The following is a 22,499-nucleotide window of genomic DNA, read 5'->3' as shown; positions in this document are numbered from 1 at the left end:
GTCAAATGTAGTTCGAAAAGTTAGTGCCAAAATTAAATAATCTATTTTACGATTGTTGGCAGTTTTTGTGAATTCATAAGCGGTAAATTCGGACGAAATACTTGTGACGCAAGATTATAATAATTTAAAGATTACAGAAATGGAAATAGGTTTTTATAGACAGAGGCGATGTCACAACTTTAGTAAGACAGAAAAGAATATGTTGATAGACTTAGTCGGTAAATATAATACCGTATTGATGAAAGGAAACGATATACTGTGCAGTAAAAAGAAAAATAAGGCGTGGGAACAAATTACAAGCGAGTTTAACAAGAATTTTCGCAAATACAGGTTGTTGTTTTATATTTAATATTTATTTTATACTTATACATTATATGATTGAATTAACAATGTATTCCTTACTGGGAAAACCCGTGCCGAGGAAGACATTTAAACATTTTAGTTCAGTCTGATACATATTGTTTTACACAATTAATTAGTCGGATTGTAGAACAACGACCGATGTGCGAAAAATGCTACATAGACTTTTTTTTATATTTGATCTTGTAAAGGCTTTATATTCCAGGTTTGAAAAAAACAATTCATTCCTATTTAATAATTTATGTGCAAAAGCCTTATGGGCGTTAAAATGAATAGAAATGAAATTGAATCAGGACACCCGTGATAGCAAAAAGTAGACTGTATAGTGTAAAAACGTATATCATTCAATTTCATACAAAGTTGGAGTATTTGAATAAAGGAAAGGAGCACTGGAATGGACCTACCTTTGATGTGATGAGGATGTTATTCAATATTGGTGCACTGTATGATGAAATTCATTATGAATTATTTAATAATTTAAGATAATTTTCACAATGATGCGCGGCGCTTCCAGAATTCTTATGCAATGTGATGTCATGTCAAAATTTTGTTTATAAGGTTCCAAATCCAAATGTTCTATTTTTGTAAATCTTCTATCTTAATGTCAGTAGGTACTATAAGGATGGGTCAAGGGAAGAATGAGAAAGAAAGGTAACTGGCCAGGAATTGTATCGATAAATGCTGTTTTATACAGTAAAACCGCGATATAGCGAAAAATAACATGTATCGAAAAAAAAAAAACAAAATTTATTCCCCAAAACCAATTTTTCATACCAAAATGCATTTTTATAACGAAATCCCGATAATATGTATAACAAAACCATTTTTGTCCTGTATTAAAAAATGCCAATATATTTTCGTAAATTTATAACGAAATAAAAAAATGTTAAAAGATGAAAATATTATTTCGCACTTTTAAAGCTGCATCTGCCGTATGCAAACGGTTTTATGGCCTTTTCGGCGGCGCGCGGCGGTCTGTCGGCACCCAGAATTGTCAAAGTGCGTGTCCAATGTGTGCGTGTGTGAAGGTAAACCTCCGAACCTCTCCGAATACTGCCGAGTACATCAGTCAGTCTGCTTTGTTTTTTGGAGCCGCGCAACATTTTTTTGCGACGGCGCGTAACATATACATACCTAGTATGATTTATTTTTTTTCGTTATATGTGAGAATTCGTTATTACGAATTTTAATTTTTTGGTCCCTCGGATTTTGTTATACCGCGATTCTACTGTTCTAAACAACCCATTCTTTTGAGGTTGATTTGTTAACTTTCATTTTACTTTACTGATATTATTTTTTCTTTGTCAATTAAAGGTCTATTGATAATATTAAAGGGTCATGGGAAAACTTGAAAAGACGATCTAAGTATAAAATTGACCCAAATCAGCCGTCAGACTTGAGCAGAGTAAGAGAAGATAGTGGAATGTTAGACAGAATAAGACAGTTAGTTGATTCCTCAAAAGGATTGAAGATTAACAGGTAATTATTACCATATTTTCTGCATTATAAGACACATCCTTATTTTTATTCTTGTTCTTAATCAGTTTTATACAATCTCCTGACGTCACCGCAACCTGTGAAGATCTGTTGTAGCGGTCCCGGTGAATAGTTCGCGCCCAAGCCCAGGTCTTTAAAGAGCCTGGCTATTGAGTGGAAGACGAGAGTTCTCATTTCGCTAAATCTTCCCCTCCTAGCCCAGATCCGTAAAGTATCGGGCCATTAGATAGGAGGCGAGCTCTTTAACATCCTCAGGTTTAACCAATGGTCCCCCGAGGATAAAGCTTCTTTTATGATGTAAAGCATTACATGCACATCGAATGTCTATAGGTGTTTCCTCATCTGCACTGCAGAGCCTACATCTAGAAGTTTTGGAAAGGTTCATTCTAGCAAGGTGTTTGTTCAATCTGCAGCGCCATGTAAGGGCGCTAGTGAAAATCTTCACTTGACTTTGGCACACCCTATTAGAGACCAAAATATGGACCAAAGAGTTGTTTTTTTTCTTTATTGATTATTTGCAGATATGACACCGATGACTTGGATAATTTTGATGGTTTGAAAGGTGATGAAATTGGGTATGATGACATTACTACCACGTTGGGTGAAGCCAAGTCAGAAGATCAGAATCATGGCAGCCAACAGGAAGCAGAACATTGTAAAGAAAGGGTAAGCTGATTTGAGCCAGAAAAACTTGGGCGATGTATTAATGGTTTTTTGGCAAAATGGCTTCCACACATTTATGTACCCAAGCTAAATATTTTAAAACATACATATTTATGAAGTATAAAATATTTTTTTAAATATATTGAAACAGAGACGAAGAACATTTTATTGAAGGATATAGAAGTCGAGGCATTTACATGTGGCCACTTTACACACTGTGTAACATTCACCATTCTGCCTATGTTTGAACACCTTTATTCCTTCAATTATTCCATCTATTGATCTTATTGTAGTTATGAGCTGAAACGTTTATTTATGTGGGTGATCTCATTTTTTGTAAATATGTAGTTACCAACTTGTGTGGGAAATTCGATGATATATCTTTATTTTATCACTTGCTACATTTGCTTTTATTCTTCCAATGTTTGTGTACAATTTTCTAAAATATGCATGTCATATTATTGCCTTGATAATATAAATTAAAATAAATACACACCGAGAAATTTTACCAAGTAATTTGACTGTTAAATTGAGTTGTCAAGCGTGTCATATATATTTTTTAACCTCTAGATATTAAATGGAGATCATTCTGACAGCCCGGGAGGGGTCAATCCCACCCCGCCCTGGAGAAATAGGAAAAAAATCTACACCAAGAAACGTCACATTGAAAAATTAAACACGAAAATTCACACAAATGACAATTTAAGAAATAATCAAATTGATGTTAGAAGACAAATGGAAGGAAAGAAATTGCAGTATTTTAAACAGAAGTGTGAAATAGAATTACAGATATTGAAAAAAGAATTGGATATTAAAATTGAAATCCTTAAACAATTAAAAGATGGTGAGATTTATTTTGTACGTATTTTTTAAGCTTTTTGTAAAACTGTGGATTTACTGCGCGATAGGTTTGGCGACAAAATTATTTACAGAAATGGTTCTGTTACTTGGCTTCCACGATCCCGTGATTTCGTGCCATTGTATTATTTTCTATCAGTCCATTCTCGTTGGAAACAAACCAACAACTCTTGAAAATTGGAAGCCAGTATAAGTTCATGATTCTATCAGCCGAGACAAATCAAATGCATAAGCAAAAAATATTTCCACACCGTTTTATTTTAATCCTTTATTATTTGTCTCTGTTTTAAAATGTTTGACCACAAGGTTAGTGCTTTAAATATTAATAATATACCTTGATAAAGAAGCTTGTGTAGCTTTGAAACCGGTCGGTAGAAAAAATAAGAGGTAAAATACAAAATTGTTTTGTATTTATTTCAACTTATACTTACGTTTTTGCAATTAAATTGATTTAATCCTATGCGAACCACAATTTTTTTTTCTGGATTATTTATTCGCACACTTTCAAACATTTGATTTATTTTAGAATAGAAAAAATATTTTATGACTTATTACTATAGGCTGGATATTATATCATTCTATTACTACAAAATGTCAAAAATAACTAATTTTATTTAGGCTAAACTAGCAGTTCACAACGGAGTTCTAGTGCCAACTCTAATGTATGGGAGCGAAGTATGGAATTGGAAAAATGATGATGAAAGTAGGTTGAATGCTGTCGAAATGCAATCCCTCAGGTGAATGTGTGGTAAAACGATGTATGATAGGTGCACAAATGTCGAGATCCGTGAAGTGTGTAAGGCTGAGACATGCATTATCGACAGAATCAAGAAAGGGGTGCTGCGGTGGTTTGGGGATGTAGAGCAAATGGACAGCGAAAGAACGGCTAAAAGGATCTGCGATGCAAATGTCGATGGATGCGAAAAACGAGGAAGACCGAGAAAGACATGGCACGATCAAGTCCATCAAATACTTGAAGATGGACATGTCAAAAGTAGGAATAATTGGCGTGCGTGCATTAAAAGATGTATGAATATAGAGGAAGCGAGGTCTGTATGCCAAGATAGAGTGTTATCGCGTTCTATCCTCTCTGCTTACCCCTACGGAGAAACGGGATGATGGTTTGTTTGTTTGTTTGTTTTGTTTTTGAATTTATTTATATTCACATTAATTCTTTTTTTAAATTTGCAGGACACATGGACAAGATGTTAAAGCTATAATTACTGTTTGTAATTAATTTATTTATTCACAAGCCGACAAAATATAATTTTAAAATAAACCAAATAAATATTATTTTCTTCTTTATACTTGCGGTTCCCGCCTTTTTTTCCTCCCAAGTCAGGTTCGGTCCTGTAGTTCTGATATAAACTGCCGGCGTACAGTCAGCAGTGGACTTGCAGGATGTCAAGAACCCGATGCCTTGTAAAGTAGGCGAGCGTGGTTAAGGCTCTCAGGGGGCATCCGCAGTATATGGCCCAGCCAACCATGTCTCCAATGACAGTTGTCACCGAAGTTTGCCGCTTCCGTTCTCTTATTACTTAATTCCCCGCAGAGTCAAACTACCGCACTCCCAAGATTCGTCTGAGTCTTAAAGTCAACTTAAATGTAATGTTCAAAATTGTAACTATCTGTGAAATGTGGATTTATTTGGAGAACTGAATAATTATCACCAAATTGCTGGAAACTGTAGTGAAAATCTGGAAATAAAATGAGAGTTTGGTTACATAAAAATATTGTATTTTTTCATTTATTATTCACTCAAGTTTTATTGTTTATAATACGAGGCATATCCAGAAAGTAAGAGTACTGTTCAGCTCTTGTGCTGTGAGTTTTTTTTTCCAAAAGTTGGCAACACTGATTGGTAGTGGGGGTTCTCCTGAACACAACGAGCACCGGCGACCTTAGTTAGTACCAAAACTTGCCTCGTAGTGTTTGTTTCTGAGAAAGATGTCAATAGGAAAACCTGCCAAGCGTGAGGTGCGTGCTGTCATAAGATTCATTCTCGCGGAAGAAAAGACTCCGACTGAAATTTTTGCGTGGATCAAAATTGTTTATGGCAAAGGTGCTATGAACCGAACAAATGTATTAAGTGGTGTTGTGAGTTTAATGAAGGAAGAATGAATATTCATGACGAGCAAAGGAGTGGAAGACCTCCAATTGTGACCGATGAGTCGATGCAAAAAATCGACAAAACTGTTCATGAAGACCGCCGATTGACAGTAGATGAAATTCCTGCGATGTTTCCATGAATTTCCAGATTTCTGTTATACGAAACAATTACAGAAACGCTGGAATATGAAAAATTGTGCTCAAGATGGGTCCCAAAACCACTGACAGGCAGCACTAATTGAATCGGGTCGTTAGTATTTCTGAGGCCAGGCTCGAAAGCGAATAATTTATCTGTATAGGCTGCCTAGCGCTCAGTCATACAAATACCGGGTTTTCTAGCTGCATTTATTTATTTGTCCGTTTCAATTCACTTCATCTTTCGTTATTAGCGTGTCCGGAACGTACATTAAATTATCAGAACGCTAATGTTTGTTTTATTGAAATAAATAACATTTTGCTATACTCACTCCCGCCAATAACGCACGGTCTATAGTGAAGACTTTCAGTCCAGTAAATTGTATTGGCTTGTTTCTCAAATTCCGTAAACAGTATTTTATCTTACATCTCAATTCGAAATCGGATATCATCATTAGAAGCTTCGTCACCATTCTTCTTGAGATTTTGCCCTATTGTGAAAATAATAGTTAACATTATTATATTATTTATTGAATCGGTATTAACTTTGTGGAATAACGTGATTAAATATTAACATATTACAACAGAGATGAAGAACATTTAAGAAAAGGTAATATAGAAGTCTAGGCATCTACAGGGCTTATGACCTGTCAATGGCTGGTTTAAGTGGCCACTTTACACACTGTGTAACATTCACCATTCTGCCCATATTTAAACAACTATATTCCTTAAATTCTTTCATCTGTTGATATTTGTGAAGTTAAAGAGCTGAAACCTTTATTTATGCGGGTGAGATTCATCTTATTAAATTATTTGACCTACATACGCCTGAAAATGTTATTTTTTCAATTTCTATACTTCTTCATGGACCAGGTGGATTTATCAACAATAGTTGTAAACAGTGTGTAAAGTGGCCACTTAAACCAGCCATTGACAGGTCATAAGCCCTGTAGATGCCTAGACTTCTATATTACCTTCTCTTAAATGTTCTTCATCTCTGTTGTAATATGTTAATATAAACAGTTCCCTAGGGAGTTGAATCCAGTCCTTGTCTACAAAAATTTGGACAAACTCAAACTATTGGTGATAAAATATATATTTAATTAAACACTTTGTTATGAGATCACTTGAATTTATTTTGAAGCGCAACTGTATAGTTTCGTAAGCTATTTATTAGCTAGCTATCTATTTATTTAACATTTTATATACATTACATATACAATATATTATATAAATATAAGGGCGGGCATATTGCTTTAAGGCGATTTCTTCCTACCTACCCAAACTGTTCAGTTTGAGAAAACTTACAAGTACTTGGACATATTCTAAGGAATTATACTAAATCTTAAAATTGTCTACAAAATTAAAAACAAAAATTAACTTTAAAAAAATCAAACTATACTATGAAGAGAGGAGAGGAGATGGGAAGGAGAGAAGAAGGAGAAAGGAACAACTCAAATTTTTAGATAGTGACATTTCAATCTTGATTTAAATTTAAATAAAGAAGGCGTCTCTAACGCTAGTGCGTAGATTATTCCACAATTGAGCAGCTACAACTGCGAAAAAGTAGACAAAAAAATTAGAGCGGTGAAAAGGTATTAAAAGGGTTCTCTCGTTACTAGAACAAAGAGATAGTCCATGCTGTGATAGAGGTTGGAAGAGCTCTCTCAAATAAACAGGCGAAGTGGGATTATTTAAAATATTGTGAAGAAGTGATAAAATGTAAATGTTTCTTTTTTTCTGATCTACAGAGGTGTAGTTATAATATTTTAATCTTCATGTGTAGTTAAGTTTATAACTACACCTGTAGATGTAAAGATCAGTGCTATCTGAAACTACATAAAAGTGTTTTAAAACTAATTCAAGTGAAACCCATAAAGTGTTCAAATATCTGCAGATTGGGTGGACATTTGGGCTTACTAAAAAGATTGTTGAATGAACTATCTGGTAAAAGAAGAAGTATAAAAATTGGAAAATCGTTTTTAGGCGTTGCCTAGTAGGTGGATTGATTCAGCTGTATGAATCTCAATGGAAGAGATGAGGAAAGGTGGGTGTTTAAACAGAGGCGGAATAGTGAATGTTACGCAGTGTGAAAAGAAGAAATGAAGAACATTTTAGAGAAGGCAATATAGAAGTCTAAGCATCTACTGAGATTATAACCTGTCATTGGCTGGTTTAAGTGGCCACTTTACACACTTTGTAACATCTATATTCCTTAAATTCTTTCATTTGTTGATGTTTGTGAAAGTGGCCACTTAAATAGGATATTTTATTTTTTCTTTCTTATGTTACACAAAAATATTAACTGTCCATTATTTATTATAGCAGCAAAAATTAATTAACATTTTCTTGTATACCCAGGAACAGGCCATGCCTTTGTGGGATTTTTTGTTTACTATTTTTCTATGAATATGTATTTCATTGCTATGTAATAATGCCTTATTTTTTAGATACTCTGTTTTATTATTATGTTTATTGTAAAAAAACTAAATAATTAAAATAAAAAAATAAAAACCAGCCAATGATAGGTCATAAGCCCTGTAGATGCCTAGACTTCTATTTCCTAACTAACTAACTAACTAACCATCACGCCATTTCCCCAGAGGGGTAGGCAGAGAGGATAGAACGCCACACCACTCTGTCCTGGCACACTTCCTTTGCTTCCTTCACATTCATACATCTTCTCATGCACGCACGTCGATTATTCCGACTTTTCACATGACCACTTTCAAGAATTTGTTGTGCTTGATCATGCCATGTCTTTCTCGGCCTTCCTCGACTTCTACAACCAGACACATTCGCATCATAAATCTTTTTAGCCGTTCTTTCATCATTCATTCGCTCCACATGACCGAACCATCGCAAAAGACCTTTCTTAATTTTGCCGATAATGCTTAACTCAGCCTTGCATTCTGCTCTAATTTCGACATTAGGGCACCTATCATACATTGTTTTTACGCACATTCGCCTGAGGGATCGCATTTCAACAGCATTCAGTCTACTTTCGTCCCTTTTTTTCCAACTCCATGCTTCGCTTCCATACATTAGGGTTGGTACCAGAACTCCATTATGAACTGCCTGCCTTCTATTTCCCCTTCTCTAAATTGTTTTTCATCTCTGTTGTAATATGTTAAACGAATATCGATCGCTGAGACTGAGATTGGAGTGCCCTATGCATCACTAGGTGCGGGCAAGCAATGATAATATTTACTCACCGTCTGTACTACTTGGTAGCATGATTCCACAATCATAAATATGACCATTGTAATTCCTAGACACCACGCCGCTCCCATTACTTTCTCGGTGTCATCTTGAGAAGCTGAAAAGTTTTTGAAAATGATTATTAGGGGCGAGAACCCCCCCCGTGCGCTCTGTAATAGCAAGACATGTAGTAAAATCTACCTTCTACCTCTAAATTATTTTCTGACTCAAAACACTTTCACAATTCTGAACTGCTTGATACGTTGGAACGATTGCAGAATGTCTGTAAACTTCATATCTTTAATCTTCGTAAATTTGGCGAAATAACACGCAACTACACTGGCTCAGTATCGGGCATAGAACAAACATTCACATTCTATCACTTCTTCACAATATTTTGAATAATCCCACTTCGCCTGTTTATCTGAGAGAGCTCTTCCAACCTCCATCACAACACGGACTATCTCTTCGCTCTAGTGATGAGAGAATCCTTTCAATACCCTTTTATCGCTCTAACTTTCTTGCCTCCTCTTTCACAGTAGATAGCGCAGGTTTCCTAGAGAGCGTTGATTGTGAGCAGAATGTCAAACAGCGCTGCCGTTTTTTGTGATACGAACAGTTTGAAAACGTTTTATCTCGTATTGCGGTGGACATTCTTGTGTCTGAAAATGAATGCAAAATGCGTTTTGCATTATTAAAAATGATGGAATTTTGTTTGATTTTGTAAGAAAATCATAAAAGCTTTGAATTTTGCATTAAACCTTGAAATTCTTAAAAATCTCTCTCCTCCAAACTATAGTTTTTGACTTCCGATGACTCCTTTTCTTTCAAATATACCTACTCATAATGCTAAGTTTGTTTAGAATGTCTATTTTCCGCTACGTTACGTATCAGTTTTATAAAAATAAGTTAACAAAATTAGTTATTATTATTATTTGTAATAGGCAGGCAGCCTTTGCTGATGCGCCTATATCTCGTGTCCTGTTTTTTGTCCAAGTTCTTCTTCCTTCAACGAAGCATCCAAACGGTTTTTGAACTGGTCGACTGAAATGGAATGGATAACTATGCTTGGTAATTTATTCCAGTCTGAAACTACCCTGCTGGAAAAGAAGTTTTTCTTGGTATTGAGGTGGAATCGAGGATGATAGAGCTTCCAGTTATGACCCCATAAATATCTTAGTACACATTAAATATCATAGTAATCACTGAATATCTTATAAGTTTCTATCAAGTCCCCTCTCTTCCGTCATTCTCCCAATGATGTAGGTAAGTCCTAGTGCTTTTTGTCTACAATGGTAGGGTATCCTTTTGAGTAATTTTGAGGTTTTTTAGCACATCTTTCGATGTCTTTAGTGAAGTAGGGACTCCATACTCGATACACATACTCCAATAAGGTCTCTCATAGGTCTTGTATATTGATCAGTTAATACCATTTCGTGATGACGGCCGCTAGATAACGGCATCGGTTTCTTCAAGTAGACAGCTCTGTTCGCCGTTAAGAAAGCGGTCTTGTTACGCCCACTGCATCACGGCATATCATGGCAGCTTGATGATAGTAGAAAATGAAAAGATAATTTGAATAGAAGCCAGAATAAGTTTATGAAATTGCTTACCGATTATAGCGTTGCAGTAAAAAATCAGGCAAATAACATTGCAGACAATGCCATAGAAAATTGCGGGCCCAAATGATTCTTCGATAATATTGGCTGCCTCGCTAATTAACAAACGAGCTTCCATTGCTGACGCTACGTTTTCTTTTAAAACTTCAGGTATATCTGCAAAATAAAGATTTAGATACATAATTTATATTTTGGAAAACCCTTGTACGAACATTTTGCTGAGACCTTTCCTTAATGTTTGAATAGAAGTGTGTCGATGCTTCTTACAGGCAAAATTATTTAACATCCGGCACCTTCATACTCTGGAACAACTGTTCTATTGGATATGTTGAAGGGCACTGGACCCTTAGGAATAATTTCTGTGAAATTTTGAGAGGCTTTATGATGGATGCCCACAAACCCCCAGCAAACTATTCCATAGTTTGCAGTGACTTGAAACAGAACAAAGTATACACTTCTGAGAGTGCTAATACCCAGAAGGTATCTAAGAAAGCTGAATAGATGATGGTAATGCATGTCAAATTAGACGTACTGCGCAAGGTCATCGGAAGACTCAACGCAATTTTACTGTATCAACTCGTAATTAAGTATTTTAAAATTCTATCTCCTAAAATTATTGAATAGTTTAAAGACAAGTTATTTTTTAATGAGATACCTACCAGAAGGTTTATGGGAATAATCCACTGGCTTGTCAAAATAAAAATCCGTTTTTTTCATTGCATTTCCATCAGCCACACCGTTTTGTCCTAAAAATATAACATCACATTTGCAAAATTACTTTTACATTTTATGGTAATGAATGTATAATCTTTTTCTGCGCTAATGTTTAAAAATTTACAGTTCGATAATATTCCGGACTGGCTGTTTTGGCTTACTCATAAACTCAAAATTCCAGCAATTGATAAACATATTTAAATGAAATGTAAATTTCTTATTTTATTCAACAACAATTATATCTTACCATAAATTGAAAAAACACTTTTGGTTACATTCATCTCACTCGGACGATTAATTTGGTCTTTTAGATTTTCTCTAATCTCCAAAATTCCTTCTTTACCTGTAATTGTCAAAGACAAGAAGGTTTGAAACATTAAATAAATATAAATAGTAACACTATATAGAATGGAAAAGAAAACTTTCGCATTTGTTTATTTATATGATTTATGCGGTGATTAGGCCGTTTTGATAATGTGTTACAGCGTAAATTAATTACTTTATCTGTCTCCTTTCGCACCTATATGATGTTTCGAAAAACAAATTTATAGTTATTATTTGTCACCTGATGTCAGTGTCCGCTTTGAACTCGATGGAAGTACATACATGTTAATCGCTAATCGACTTTCGCATTGCTAAACATAAAAATATAATTAACAATAAACAAAAATAAATTCACTGTGACGAAGAAACCGAAGATATTACAGTGTGGAGCTTTACCGCAGTGTCCAGAGGAATTAGAAAAACCTACAAGAAAGTTATTCCATTCACTCCATTTCCTTATTATCCATTTACGCTGTGACATTAACAAAATTTAATATACCTGCTGTCGTGAACCAGCTCAGGCTTCGCCATGTAGTTTTTCCTATTGAATCAACTGCTCCACAAATGTATAGCTTATGTTTTGATTTTAATTCTTTCATTGTGCGTTTTGTAATATAAATAATATAGATGTGCATAAATTAATTATAAACATAAATATGTAGTGTTTAAAACTGTCTGAACATTTTGTTAATTATCTCTGCTTATTAAGTCTTCTTTGTTTATTCTCAAATGTAAAAATATTTTAAAAAGCGTATTATTAAGTATCCTCGGCACGGGCAAACCCCAGTGAGGTCACATTATTATTTTTATTATTAATCATAGTCTAATCATTTCTTTATTTAACATGTTAGACATAATTTTAAATTGTACATTGGTGGAGTTATTGCCAAATAGCAATTTCTTCCAACCAACTGATGATGATGATTTCACCAAATAGAGGTATTATTTAGTAACTTTTTTATATTTTTTTTATTGCTCAAAAAACTTTTTTTTTTTAAGTACTTATGTTATTTTAATTTTTTTATTATTATCTAGTTATTCTCAACTATACTGTGTTATATTTATATTTAGTACATAAGATTTTCTCATGGTTATTGCTATCTTTTATTTAGAAATGTTGTTTCTTTTTAACTTTTTGTATTATCATCGTCATCATTCCCTTTCTGCACCTAATGGTACATAGGGTACTGCATTGGTATACCAATCGCAGAGTATCTTAATCAGTTTTTTGTTACTTGAAGATAATATGATCAGTCTTTCGCTTTAGGTACCAGTCCAGGGACTATGAAATATTCTGGTGCGAAAACACCTTTTAAATACATATTTCATTTCAACCATGTCGGGAATCAAACCCGAGACCTCTTGCATGCTAGGCAAACGCGCTGACCATTACGCCACGAGGCCGACATTGTATTATATGTTTACTAAATTGTTTGGTTTTAATTATTCTATTATTTCATACTATGTACTACATGATTATTTTGTGCACTGCTGTGATTATTTCTGTAAATTATTATTTTTTTGTAAAAGGTTCTTTGAACCGTTGATGTATCAATAAATAAATAAATAATGGAAAAAAATATTGATATGAATATAAATACTTACCGTAGATCCATTTTGGCGTAGTCATTTGTTGAATTAGAAACTCGAAGCAGTTGTTTATGCGAATCAAATGTTTTTTTAGACTGAAGGTAATATTGCAATACATGAAGATCATCGCTAATGATATCATATACACCCACCAGCTGACTAGCGATACGCCGAGGAGGTTACCTGTAAAGTTATTTTACATTTATTTTATTTCATTTCGGTTTCAAAATAAATGTGGCTCCGCATGCTTGCCAAGCGTCGACAAGCGCAGGTGTGAAGATCGCGCGTTTGACTTGCCATGCGGTCACTTGTGAGTGCTTTTCGCGGTTTGGGACGGAGTCGGTTTGTGCGCAGATCAAAGGAAGCCATAGATTATATATACTTTCTACAGGCTTGAACCGATGAACGCTCAGGATACATCACCACATTTGCAAGCATGTAGATGCTGACATTTGGCTTGCATACGCTTGCTAAGTGGCTTATGGCGAGCGTTTGGAGGTACCATGAAGAAAATTATTTTGCGTTTTTTTGAGGACAATGACTGGGTTGGCAGAATAGGCAATTACAGGGCTAATGACCTGTCATTGGCTGGTTTAAGGGCCTACTTTACACGGTGTGTAACATTTACCATTCTGTTCATGTTCGAACATTCACACTTCTTCAATTCTTCCATCTGTTGATTTTTGTGACGTTTTTTTTTTTTATTTATAAAAATAAATATTTGCGTTCTTATGATTTACCCAAATATTTCATTTTGAGGGCCATTTTCAACGAGTTGTAAATAACTCACTATTAGAAAATGGGAATCAAGTTGGGGTAAAGTGGGATTCGAACCACAGACCTTTGGTCCGTGAGTCCGAGACACTAGCCACAGGACCACAACCCGATTCTAAGTTGAAAGAGCTGAAACCATTATTGACCTTTAAAATACCATCTGAAAAAACTCCCTCAAGTCGAGTCGCTGTGGTACGCTGAGGTTACTTTAGGTCAACCTTAGGTAACCCGAGGTTAGGAAATGATCGCCTGATAATCACTATCTCTTTTCATCTTATCAAAATTATATGTACTTCTTATTTAGTAATCTAACTAGATTACATCTTGTTCTCTCAAATGAGTTTTGTGTTAATTTGTCTCCGGTAACTCAATATTTTGTCATTTTCAGAGATCATGATGGATAAAATATTTCGTTTAAAATTATCTAAAATACTTAAAATTATTTATTGTTACAGCATTTACTTTGTGGAAAGACATTTTGAATGTATTTAAAATAAAACCAGCCTTATGGTGTAATGGTCAGCGCGTTCGCCTGCCATGCAAGAGGTCTCGGGTTCGATTCCCGACATGGTTGATATGAAATATTGATTTAAAAGGATGTTTTCACACTAGAATATTTCATAGTTCCCGGACTGGTACCTGAAGGGTAAGACTGATCATCTTACCTTCAAAACTTAAACTGATTTGTTTATATTTACACCTTATGATGGGTAATTCAGAATACCTGAAACTAGTAGTGTTATTATATATTAAACTCTTATGTGGTAAAAATTACAAAGTGTTTTATTTTAAATAAATGTCGAGGTTTACTTCATGGTTAAAATTCATGGTAATATTCAATAAATGCCGATATATTGGTTAATTAAGTGTATTTTCAACGCCGGTTACATCACAGGAACGGGCGTGTTAATCTTTAGGTTTAAAAAAAGGAGAATTGTTTTGGTTCTTTGTAAAATAAATAATGCGTGATATTTTGTTTACCAATGTTGATATCAATGTCGTTTTCCGTTTGAATAAAGTTCGCGATTAAATCGGAGATTAGAACAATCCACCAATAAATGATAAGTATTATTGTGAATGTGTTGTATCTTTTACTCTCATTAGAAAGAGGAGGAAACCATGACAAATGATCATTCACCTAAAAAAAAACACATTATTAAAATATAATCATTTGAGAATTCAAAAATACCTTTTACAAAAAATAGTTAGAATTATGACAGTTTAACGTCAAAATGTTATGAGTTAAAGCTAGTGTCACATTTAAAGTTTGTTCTAAGGAAGAAGAAAAATAGCCTCTATATTACAACGAAACCCAGTTGCTGGTCAATGTAATATTTAAAAAATATAATTTAGAATTTATTTTTATACCAGCTTATTAGCAATAATCCAATTACTTTAAGTGTAGAGAAAAAAAGGACATTCTTCAACCAATTATTTCAGGAAGCTGAACTTTTGAAGCTACGAGAAACCTATTGCCAGCAAAGTCTAAAATATGTTTTTATGCGCCAACATAAATTTTCTAAGAGCAACTTTTATTTTTATGCCCCAATGTCCAGAATGTGTAGATTAGTCAATTTGTCACACAACGTGGAATTCTTTGGGGTAGATCTTCCGGCTTTTCGTAAATCTCTTCGCCACTAAAACAGTGTGGGATGAAGTTGGATTCGCATGGTTTAGCTCGAAGTCTTATATGTTGATCGTGTTTATGAATATATTGTGTACCATTATTGTATTGCCCTTGTTTGTTTTTGTTACATAATGTTCCTTATGTTCAGTTTTTTGTGAATATATTTCTTCATGCAACTGTTGAATTGGCTCGGGCCGTATATCAGGAGTGAATCATGTATGGCAGTGATTATGCGCAGCTTACTATTATACAGGGTGTTATTTAAACCCTGTCATATCCGAAACCACGATAATCAGTATAGGCAAGAAGACATATTGGCATATTAAAAAAATATTTAGAATGCAGAAATTAAAAAAAAAAAAGTATTAAAAAAACAAATGGTCGCTTATTTCTGCAGGGGAGAAGCGAGGGGGGCGTGGCCATGTGGTTGACGGTGTATCAGACCCCCCCCTACCCTCCCCCCGCTTCTCCCTTGCAGAAGTAAGCAACCACTTGTTTTTTTCAATTTTTAATTTTTGTAAATTTTGCATGTTCTAAAAATTTATTTTAATATGCCAATATGTCTTGCTCATACTGATCATCGTGGTTTCGGATGTGACAGGGTTTAAAAAACACCCTGTATATACATAATAATATTTTACGGTAACTTTATTTACAGAAAAACAAACAAATAATTGCTATTTCTTATAAAGCATTGCCACAGTTTGTATCTATATTTATTTCGATAGCTTACGCCTTTAACAAAGTATAAAATAATAATAAAAAACAATTATAATGAAACAAAATACAAAACACCTGTACACAATTGAAGAAAATATAGGTACGTAAAATTAGCAGAAAATAAAGGAATAACAAAGGAAAATTAAACACAAAATTATAGCATAGGTATGTAGCAAATTAACAATAAATAAAGATTTTAAATATAAAAAGTATTGAAGTAACAGAGGCGATGTATCATAGTATAAACAGTAAAACAAGTATAACGCTTAGTACGTTTTTATAATTTAGAAAAAAAGCGATTAAAAAGTAATGATTTTAATTTGTATAAAGATAAATCTAAGTAAATATCCAAATATAAATAAAAATATAAATTAACTTTTGACTCTGCATGGAAGGGTGGCTTCCCGTTTACGTCAGAAAGTCTGACTGCGGCATACAAACTAGCAAAATAAGTTATTAAAATAAATTAAAGTTGAAAAAGATAGAACAAACCTTTTGCACTTTTGTTAAAAACTGCAAGAGTCCCCTCATGTGACGACGTCCCAAAACGACGCTTATTAGTACAGTAAAGCCTCTTAAAAAGTATGCGTATATCAGAAGTCTTTGGTAGATTTGTGTTGGCCTTGTATTGTATACAGTTATGATAATCACAATGATACTAATCACTGAAATTTAAATCCACCTTTTAATATTTTTATTTATTTATTTGTACATTCACACCAATTCAATGTACATGGATATAGACAAACCGAAAAACAACAATTCTGCATAGTAAATTATAGTCAACAGTGTTTTGAGATTGTCCAAATTTTTGTAGACAAGGACTGGATTCAACCCCCTAGGTAGCTGTTAATATTAATATATTACAACGGAGATAAAAAAAAAACATTTAAGAGAAGGGAATATAGAAGTCTGGACATCTACAGGGCTTAAGACCTGTCATTGGCTGGTTTGAGTGTCCACTTAACGCACTGTTTCAATTAAATTCACCATTCTACCTATATTCAAACATCCACATTCCTTCAATTCTTCCATCTGTTTATTTGATTTATTTAACACTTTATATACATGTACAATTTATATACATATAAGGGCAGGCATATTGCCTTAAGGTAATTTCTTCCTACCTACCCAAACCGTTCAGTTTGAGAAAATTACAAGTACATGAACATATAGAATCTTACTATTTTATACAAAATTAAAAACAAAGATGAACAAAATAAAAATATATTTAAAAAATAACACCATACTATGAAGAGAGGAAAGGGGATGGGAAGGAAAGAAGGATAAAGGAACAACTTAAATGTTTAGATATTGACATTTCAATCTTGACTTAAATGTAAATAAAGAAGGGGCGTCTCTAACATTAGTGGATAGATTATTCCACTGTCGAGCAGCTAGTAATTCTGTGCAAGAGGAGGCAAAAAAATTAGAGCGATGATAGGGTATTGAAAGGGTTCTCTCGTTACCAGAACGAAGAGATAGTCTGTGTTGCGATAGAGGTTGGAAGAGCTCTCTCAGATAAACCGGCGAAGTGCGATTATTTAAAATATTGTGAAGAAGTGATAGAATGTGAATGTTTCTTCTATGCCTGATACTGAGCCAGTGTAGTTGTATGCGATATTCGGTTATGCGGTCGAATTTGCGAAGATCAAAGATATAACGGATACAAAATCTGTTGATGTTTATGATGTAGATGAAGTAATGAATCTCATCCGCATCAATAAAGAAACATCAACAGATGGGATGAGAGTGCCGAAAAACTAGGTAGTGCCGGTGAATTGTATACTTTACCCCAAGTTGTGGTTGAGCGAGGTTTGAACTTCAAATCTCTGATCCGTGAGTCTACGACACTAACCCGGTAAACATTCACCCTGCTAGGAATCGAAACTGGGACCTCAAGCATTGTAGGGTGCCAATCACTACTCTACGAAGCGAACTTATCTCTACTCAAATTCGAGTCAAAACTCTCAATTATATTTTATGCACAGAACTATATAATCTGCATAACTGCTTGCCCAGTACAATGTTATAATTACATACATACCTGCCAACATGAATATTATCAATCCAGTGTAATAAATCTTGTTTGAAAGTCGCAGTGTTGCGAAGATAACATTTTGTTTGGTACGAGCTTTTATGGTCAAAGGGGCCAGCAGCAACAATCTGTTAATTCTAAAAAACACAACATCTATTCTCCTAAATGTAAACTCCACCGAGTCGACATCATTTATAGTTGTATCTTTTTTACATACTACAGTTTTTGTGTCCATTTTACTTATAATTTAGAATTTTAGGTTAGGTAAGATGAAAATGATAAAGAATGGTCTTGTATGGACAATAAAAGCTAGGCGGTTGGAGTAAGTTCGGTTTCGTTAGGTTTTGTCAGGTTTGTTTAGTTTTGTAAAGTTAGGTCTCGTGGGTTGAGTTAGATTTATTTTTGTTTGACTAACATAACTCTCATTTATATTTCTTAATTAGCTACAATTCTTCAATAAATGATGAATCAAAATAAGGTTTGGTTAGATTTTCACCAAACGAAAACCAAAATATTAGTGATACGAAATATTTGTGCCGATGTTTTTTGTAGTTTTGATAAATCAAATGATCTTGGAGAAAAGCACCGCAGTTTTTATACTAAATATTTTGGTAATAGATGTGGGTATTTAAAACTAAGTAAAGGATGATTTTTCCTTTTTCTAATATCGAGGGTAAAAAAACTGACTGATAAGCCACTAAGGTCAAAATTGAGCTTTTTACACACCAGTTTCTCAGAATTTTAAGCTGCGTCGTATGAGCTGATACCCATGGATTTCGGTCACAAATTTTAGCCTTTACATCAAAAACTCTATTGGACGGCGTTCATAAAATTAATGGATTTATCTCACATAAAATTGGGCTTATTCTTACAAATTGTCGTTTAGGTTTACATAAGAATCTATTTCTATAAGACCTGTCTTACCGGAGGCCTTCGCGGTGTAGTGGTTAAGAGGCTTGACCCACGCACAAAAGATTCCGGGCTTGATTCCTGGTGAGAATACAAAAAAAGTGGTTTATCGAAGCCTGGATGTTTAGTGTTGTAATTCACTATTGCAATTGGGCCTCCTGGCCTGTTGTAGCGCAAAAATAAATAAATCTTACGGATTGACAAATTAATACATAGGCGCACCCTATAGAGTAAAATATTTTCAAAAGTCATCAGCCCAACAGCCCTGCGTGGACCTTGGCTGAATACAGGAGTCTCCTCCTCTCTTGCCGCCGGTCTGCTGCCCTTCCTCTCCAGCTTCTCACTTCCAACATTGTCATATCTGCACTGATGGAGTCTATCCACCGCATTTTGGACCTTCCTGGTCTTTGTCGTCCTTGTGGCAAAGAGAGATTTAGGCGTTTTCTTCTTCTTCTTCCAAGTCGGTCCCTCAATGCTGAGGATCGTGATCACCATGAACACTTCTGATTAGTCTGTTCCACTCCAGTCTGTCCTCAGCCCGACGAACTGATTCATCAAATTTTAGCCCCGTAGCCACCTTTATTTGGTCAGTCTATCTATATGGGATTCTACCCCAGCTTCTCCTACCTTCAACTCGGCCAGACATTATTGCCTTTTCTAGATTGTCTGGCTCACGTCTAGCAATATGTCCAAAGAAAGACAGTATCCTTCTCAAACACACCACTGATAGACGAGTTGTAATATGGAGCTCTTCCAGTATCGATGCATTCGTCCTTCTGGCTGTCCAAGGCACACGCAGGGTTTTAAAAGTAGTGACCCGAAAATGTACCCATAGTTTTTTTTTTCTTCATATTTTACATATTTATTACAGCAATATACAAGTAATTATTTACACAACAAATTAATTTAGTAGTAAAAGTAAGCATACATATTTTTTATTTTTGCTGTTGGTTCATCTAAACTGCCTAACTAGGGATAGCTTCCCCGTTCTAAGGCAGTAAATTATGTATTTTTTAATGATATTTAAAAGTATTTACAGTTTTATCATAATGTGTGCTTTTTCAGTCTTAAAGGTAAACAAATGAATATCCAGAGAAAACATAAATAATACCAAAATCTCTATATCCTAAGTCCCAAGTCATTACTAGTAAAACAAGAAATCAGCTTACGTCCTTCTACATCGGACAACAAATTCTCTGACTCCCTCCGACCAATATGGATTAAGAATGCAGTCAACACCTCCCTCAGCCTGGCAATCCCACCACATTTACAGTTACTATGTTTGTTTGTTTATACCAAGGCTGCATTCAACGATCATGCAAATTCTACCAAAAATTGGAGGTTAGGTACTAATTTTTGGTACATAACATTTTTTGTATTTTAAGGTTAATAATTAACATTCATTTTGGTGGATCAGATTCTTTCCTTAAACTCTTTATAATTTTGACCCATTTATTTGTTCACACTGGATTTTGCTTATTATATGGCGGCTTCCGTGGTGTAGTGGTCAAGACGCTTGACTCACTGAGGTTCACTCACTCAGGTTCCGGGTTCGATTCCCGGTGAGAACACAAAAATCAAATGTGATTTTGTTCAATCCTGGGTATTCCGTGATGTAATTCACTATTGTAATTGGGCCTCCTGGCCTGTTGTGGTGAAATAAAACAAATAAATGTCAGTAGAAAAACTCAATATATTAAATAAATAAAATGTATTCCTGTCAGCGCGCCCTTGTAACTAAGAGCTCCGCGCTGCTAGATGTAGTTGGCGGCCTTCATGGTGTAATGGCTAAGATGTTGATGTTGATTCACTCACGGCAGGTTTCTGGTTCGATTCCCAGCGGGCCTCCTTGGCCTGTTGTGGTACCTTGTAGATAATGAGGGGGAGTTTTAGGGGGACAGTGAAAAGAACATTGAAAGTTGTAAATGTAAATATTTGTTTGCGCTTTTCCTTACTGAATTTGGTTAGTAGAGGAAGAAATATAATCAATTTGTAATGAAACAAAAATTGCTTGCTTGTATGAGTGAATACGAAGAAAGACATTTAGTCTTTAAAACGGATTAGGGTATGTGGTGGATGCTTTCAATGTTGTGGTGCAAAATGCTCGTATAAAAAAGTAAATATATATAATTATTTCTGTTTTGTTTTAAAATTATCACTCTGTAGCATATTTAAAAATTAATTGATAAATGTAACGCAATGTAGCTTTGAAATAGACCAGTAATTTATTAAATACATAAATATGTAATAGGCATTTATCATTAGGGGACTGATTGATTGACTGATATCAAGATGACTTCCAAAATCATAGCAATGATTAATGAACAATGATTAGTAGAAAATGGTATTTGATCACTAACTTGTTTTATTATTCACAAGACCATTAAAGATCGTGGTTATTAATTGTTTAGAAATATTATTGTTGCCGGGAAATAAAAAATGCTGTTAGGGACGAAATGTAATGTGTTTGGCAGAGAGAAAATTATTACTATGATAAAAATACATTAATCATTGTCATCGTCATTGGGCCTGTCGGATATACTCGTACAAATCTGGTGGCTTCCACAAAGAAATTAGAGACTTTTAAAAAGTTTTGTAATATTTTGGCAAATTGATCATGTTCCATCATTTTAATCCCAGTCAGTAAAGAATTTACTTCTTTTTTTTTTTCTCAATTCAATGATGTGCATTTTAGGCACTTTTGGATTATCTTCTAATAAGACTACCGGATTACAGATAGCTCTTTTGGGCAGCGTTTCTCATTTGGCAACGAGCAATTTTCCTGTGTATGCTGACACCGCCAAGGAGAGTTATGCTCTCAGATGTGGCAATTGGTGAACGAGCTGCTATCATCATTGGCTCTACAGCCCGTTATGGGCTTTGGCCTCCCCAACATTGGTGACCATCTCCCTCTGACCTGGCGTTTACTCCTCCAGTCCCTGATGCCAATAGCATCCACATCCCGCTACACTCTCCATACAATCATTGGATTTTGGGTCTACAAACTCTACATCTACCTTGTGGCTTCGTGTGATGTATCTTTTTGGACACTCTCCCTTCACTCATTCTTTCTACAGGCCTAGGGTTGCCATCCGTCCTGATATATCGGGACTGACACCGTTATTGAGCCCTCTGTCCCGATGAAACCCATAATGTCCCGATTTAAACTAACAGAGTGAAGCAACGCTGTTAACTAACAAAAACCTTCCACGGCCGTACTGACTACGAACTAATAGATTAGGTGGCAAATACTTTCAGCAATAGCGAAATCAGAAGTGTTCATGGTGGCCACGATCCTCAGCATTGAAGGACTGACTTGGAAGAAAAATACATCCCTACTCATAGCAGCCTCATTATTTTA

The 22,499-nt window shown here is 34.8% G+C and overlaps 1 protein-coding gene and 1 non-coding gene across 3 annotated transcripts; one reads left to right on the top strand and one right to left on the bottom strand.

Annotated features, from left to right (window-relative positions):
• On the top strand, window positions 1-5,109 carry LOC148278598 (uncharacterized). 2 transcript variants are annotated; one of them, XM_088231168.1, is made up of 5 exons: window positions 1-330; window positions 1,675-1,839; window positions 2,379-2,523; window positions 3,091-3,364; window positions 4,570-5,109. In XM_088231168.1, the coding sequence occupies exons 1-5, from the start codon at window positions 140-142 to the stop codon at window positions 4,596-4,598; spliced, it is 804 nt and encodes a 267-aa protein (XP_088087294.1). In that variant the 5' UTR covers window positions 1-139; the 3' UTR covers window positions 4,599-5,109. The 2 variants fall into 2 exon arrangements, with proteins under 2 accessions (XP_088087294.1, XP_088087295.1); XM_088231169.1 differs by lacking the exon at window positions 1,675-1,839 and having other exon boundaries at window positions 7-330.
• A 7,702-nt stretch (window positions 5,110-12,811) lies between these two features.
• TRNAA-AGC (transfer RNA alanine (anticodon AGC)) lies at window positions 12,812-12,884 on the bottom strand. Its single transcript has one exon. It is a non-coding gene; the product is annotated as a tRNA-Ala (tRNA).
• Window positions 12,885-22,499: the final 9,615 nt, after the last annotated feature.

This window comes from Micrasema longulum, unplaced genomic scaffold (assembly GCF_059751315.1).
Source record: "Micrasema longulum isolate JH-2025_06_02 unplaced genomic scaffold, ASM5975131v1 h1tg000858l, whole genome shotgun sequence".
Lineage (NCBI taxonomy): Eukaryota > Metazoa > Arthropoda > Insecta > Trichoptera > Brachycentridae > Micrasema > Micrasema longulum.
The sequence above is the reverse complement of the archived record's forward strand: the minus strand, read 5'-3'. Positions and strand labels throughout refer to the sequence as shown.

Coding starts and splice junctions, on each gene's coding strand:
- LOC148278598 (XM_088231168.1), top strand. CDS start 140: ATGGAAATAGGTTTTTATAGACAGAGGCGATGTCACAACTTTAGTAAG. Junction 2,524..3,090: donor CAGAACATTGTAAAGAAAGG/GTAAGCTGATTT, acceptor TTTAACCTCTAG/ATATTAAATGGAGATCATTC. Junction 3,365..4,569: donor CCTTAAACAATTAAAAGATG/GTGAGATTTATT, acceptor TTAAATTTGCAG/GACACATGGACAAGATGTTA.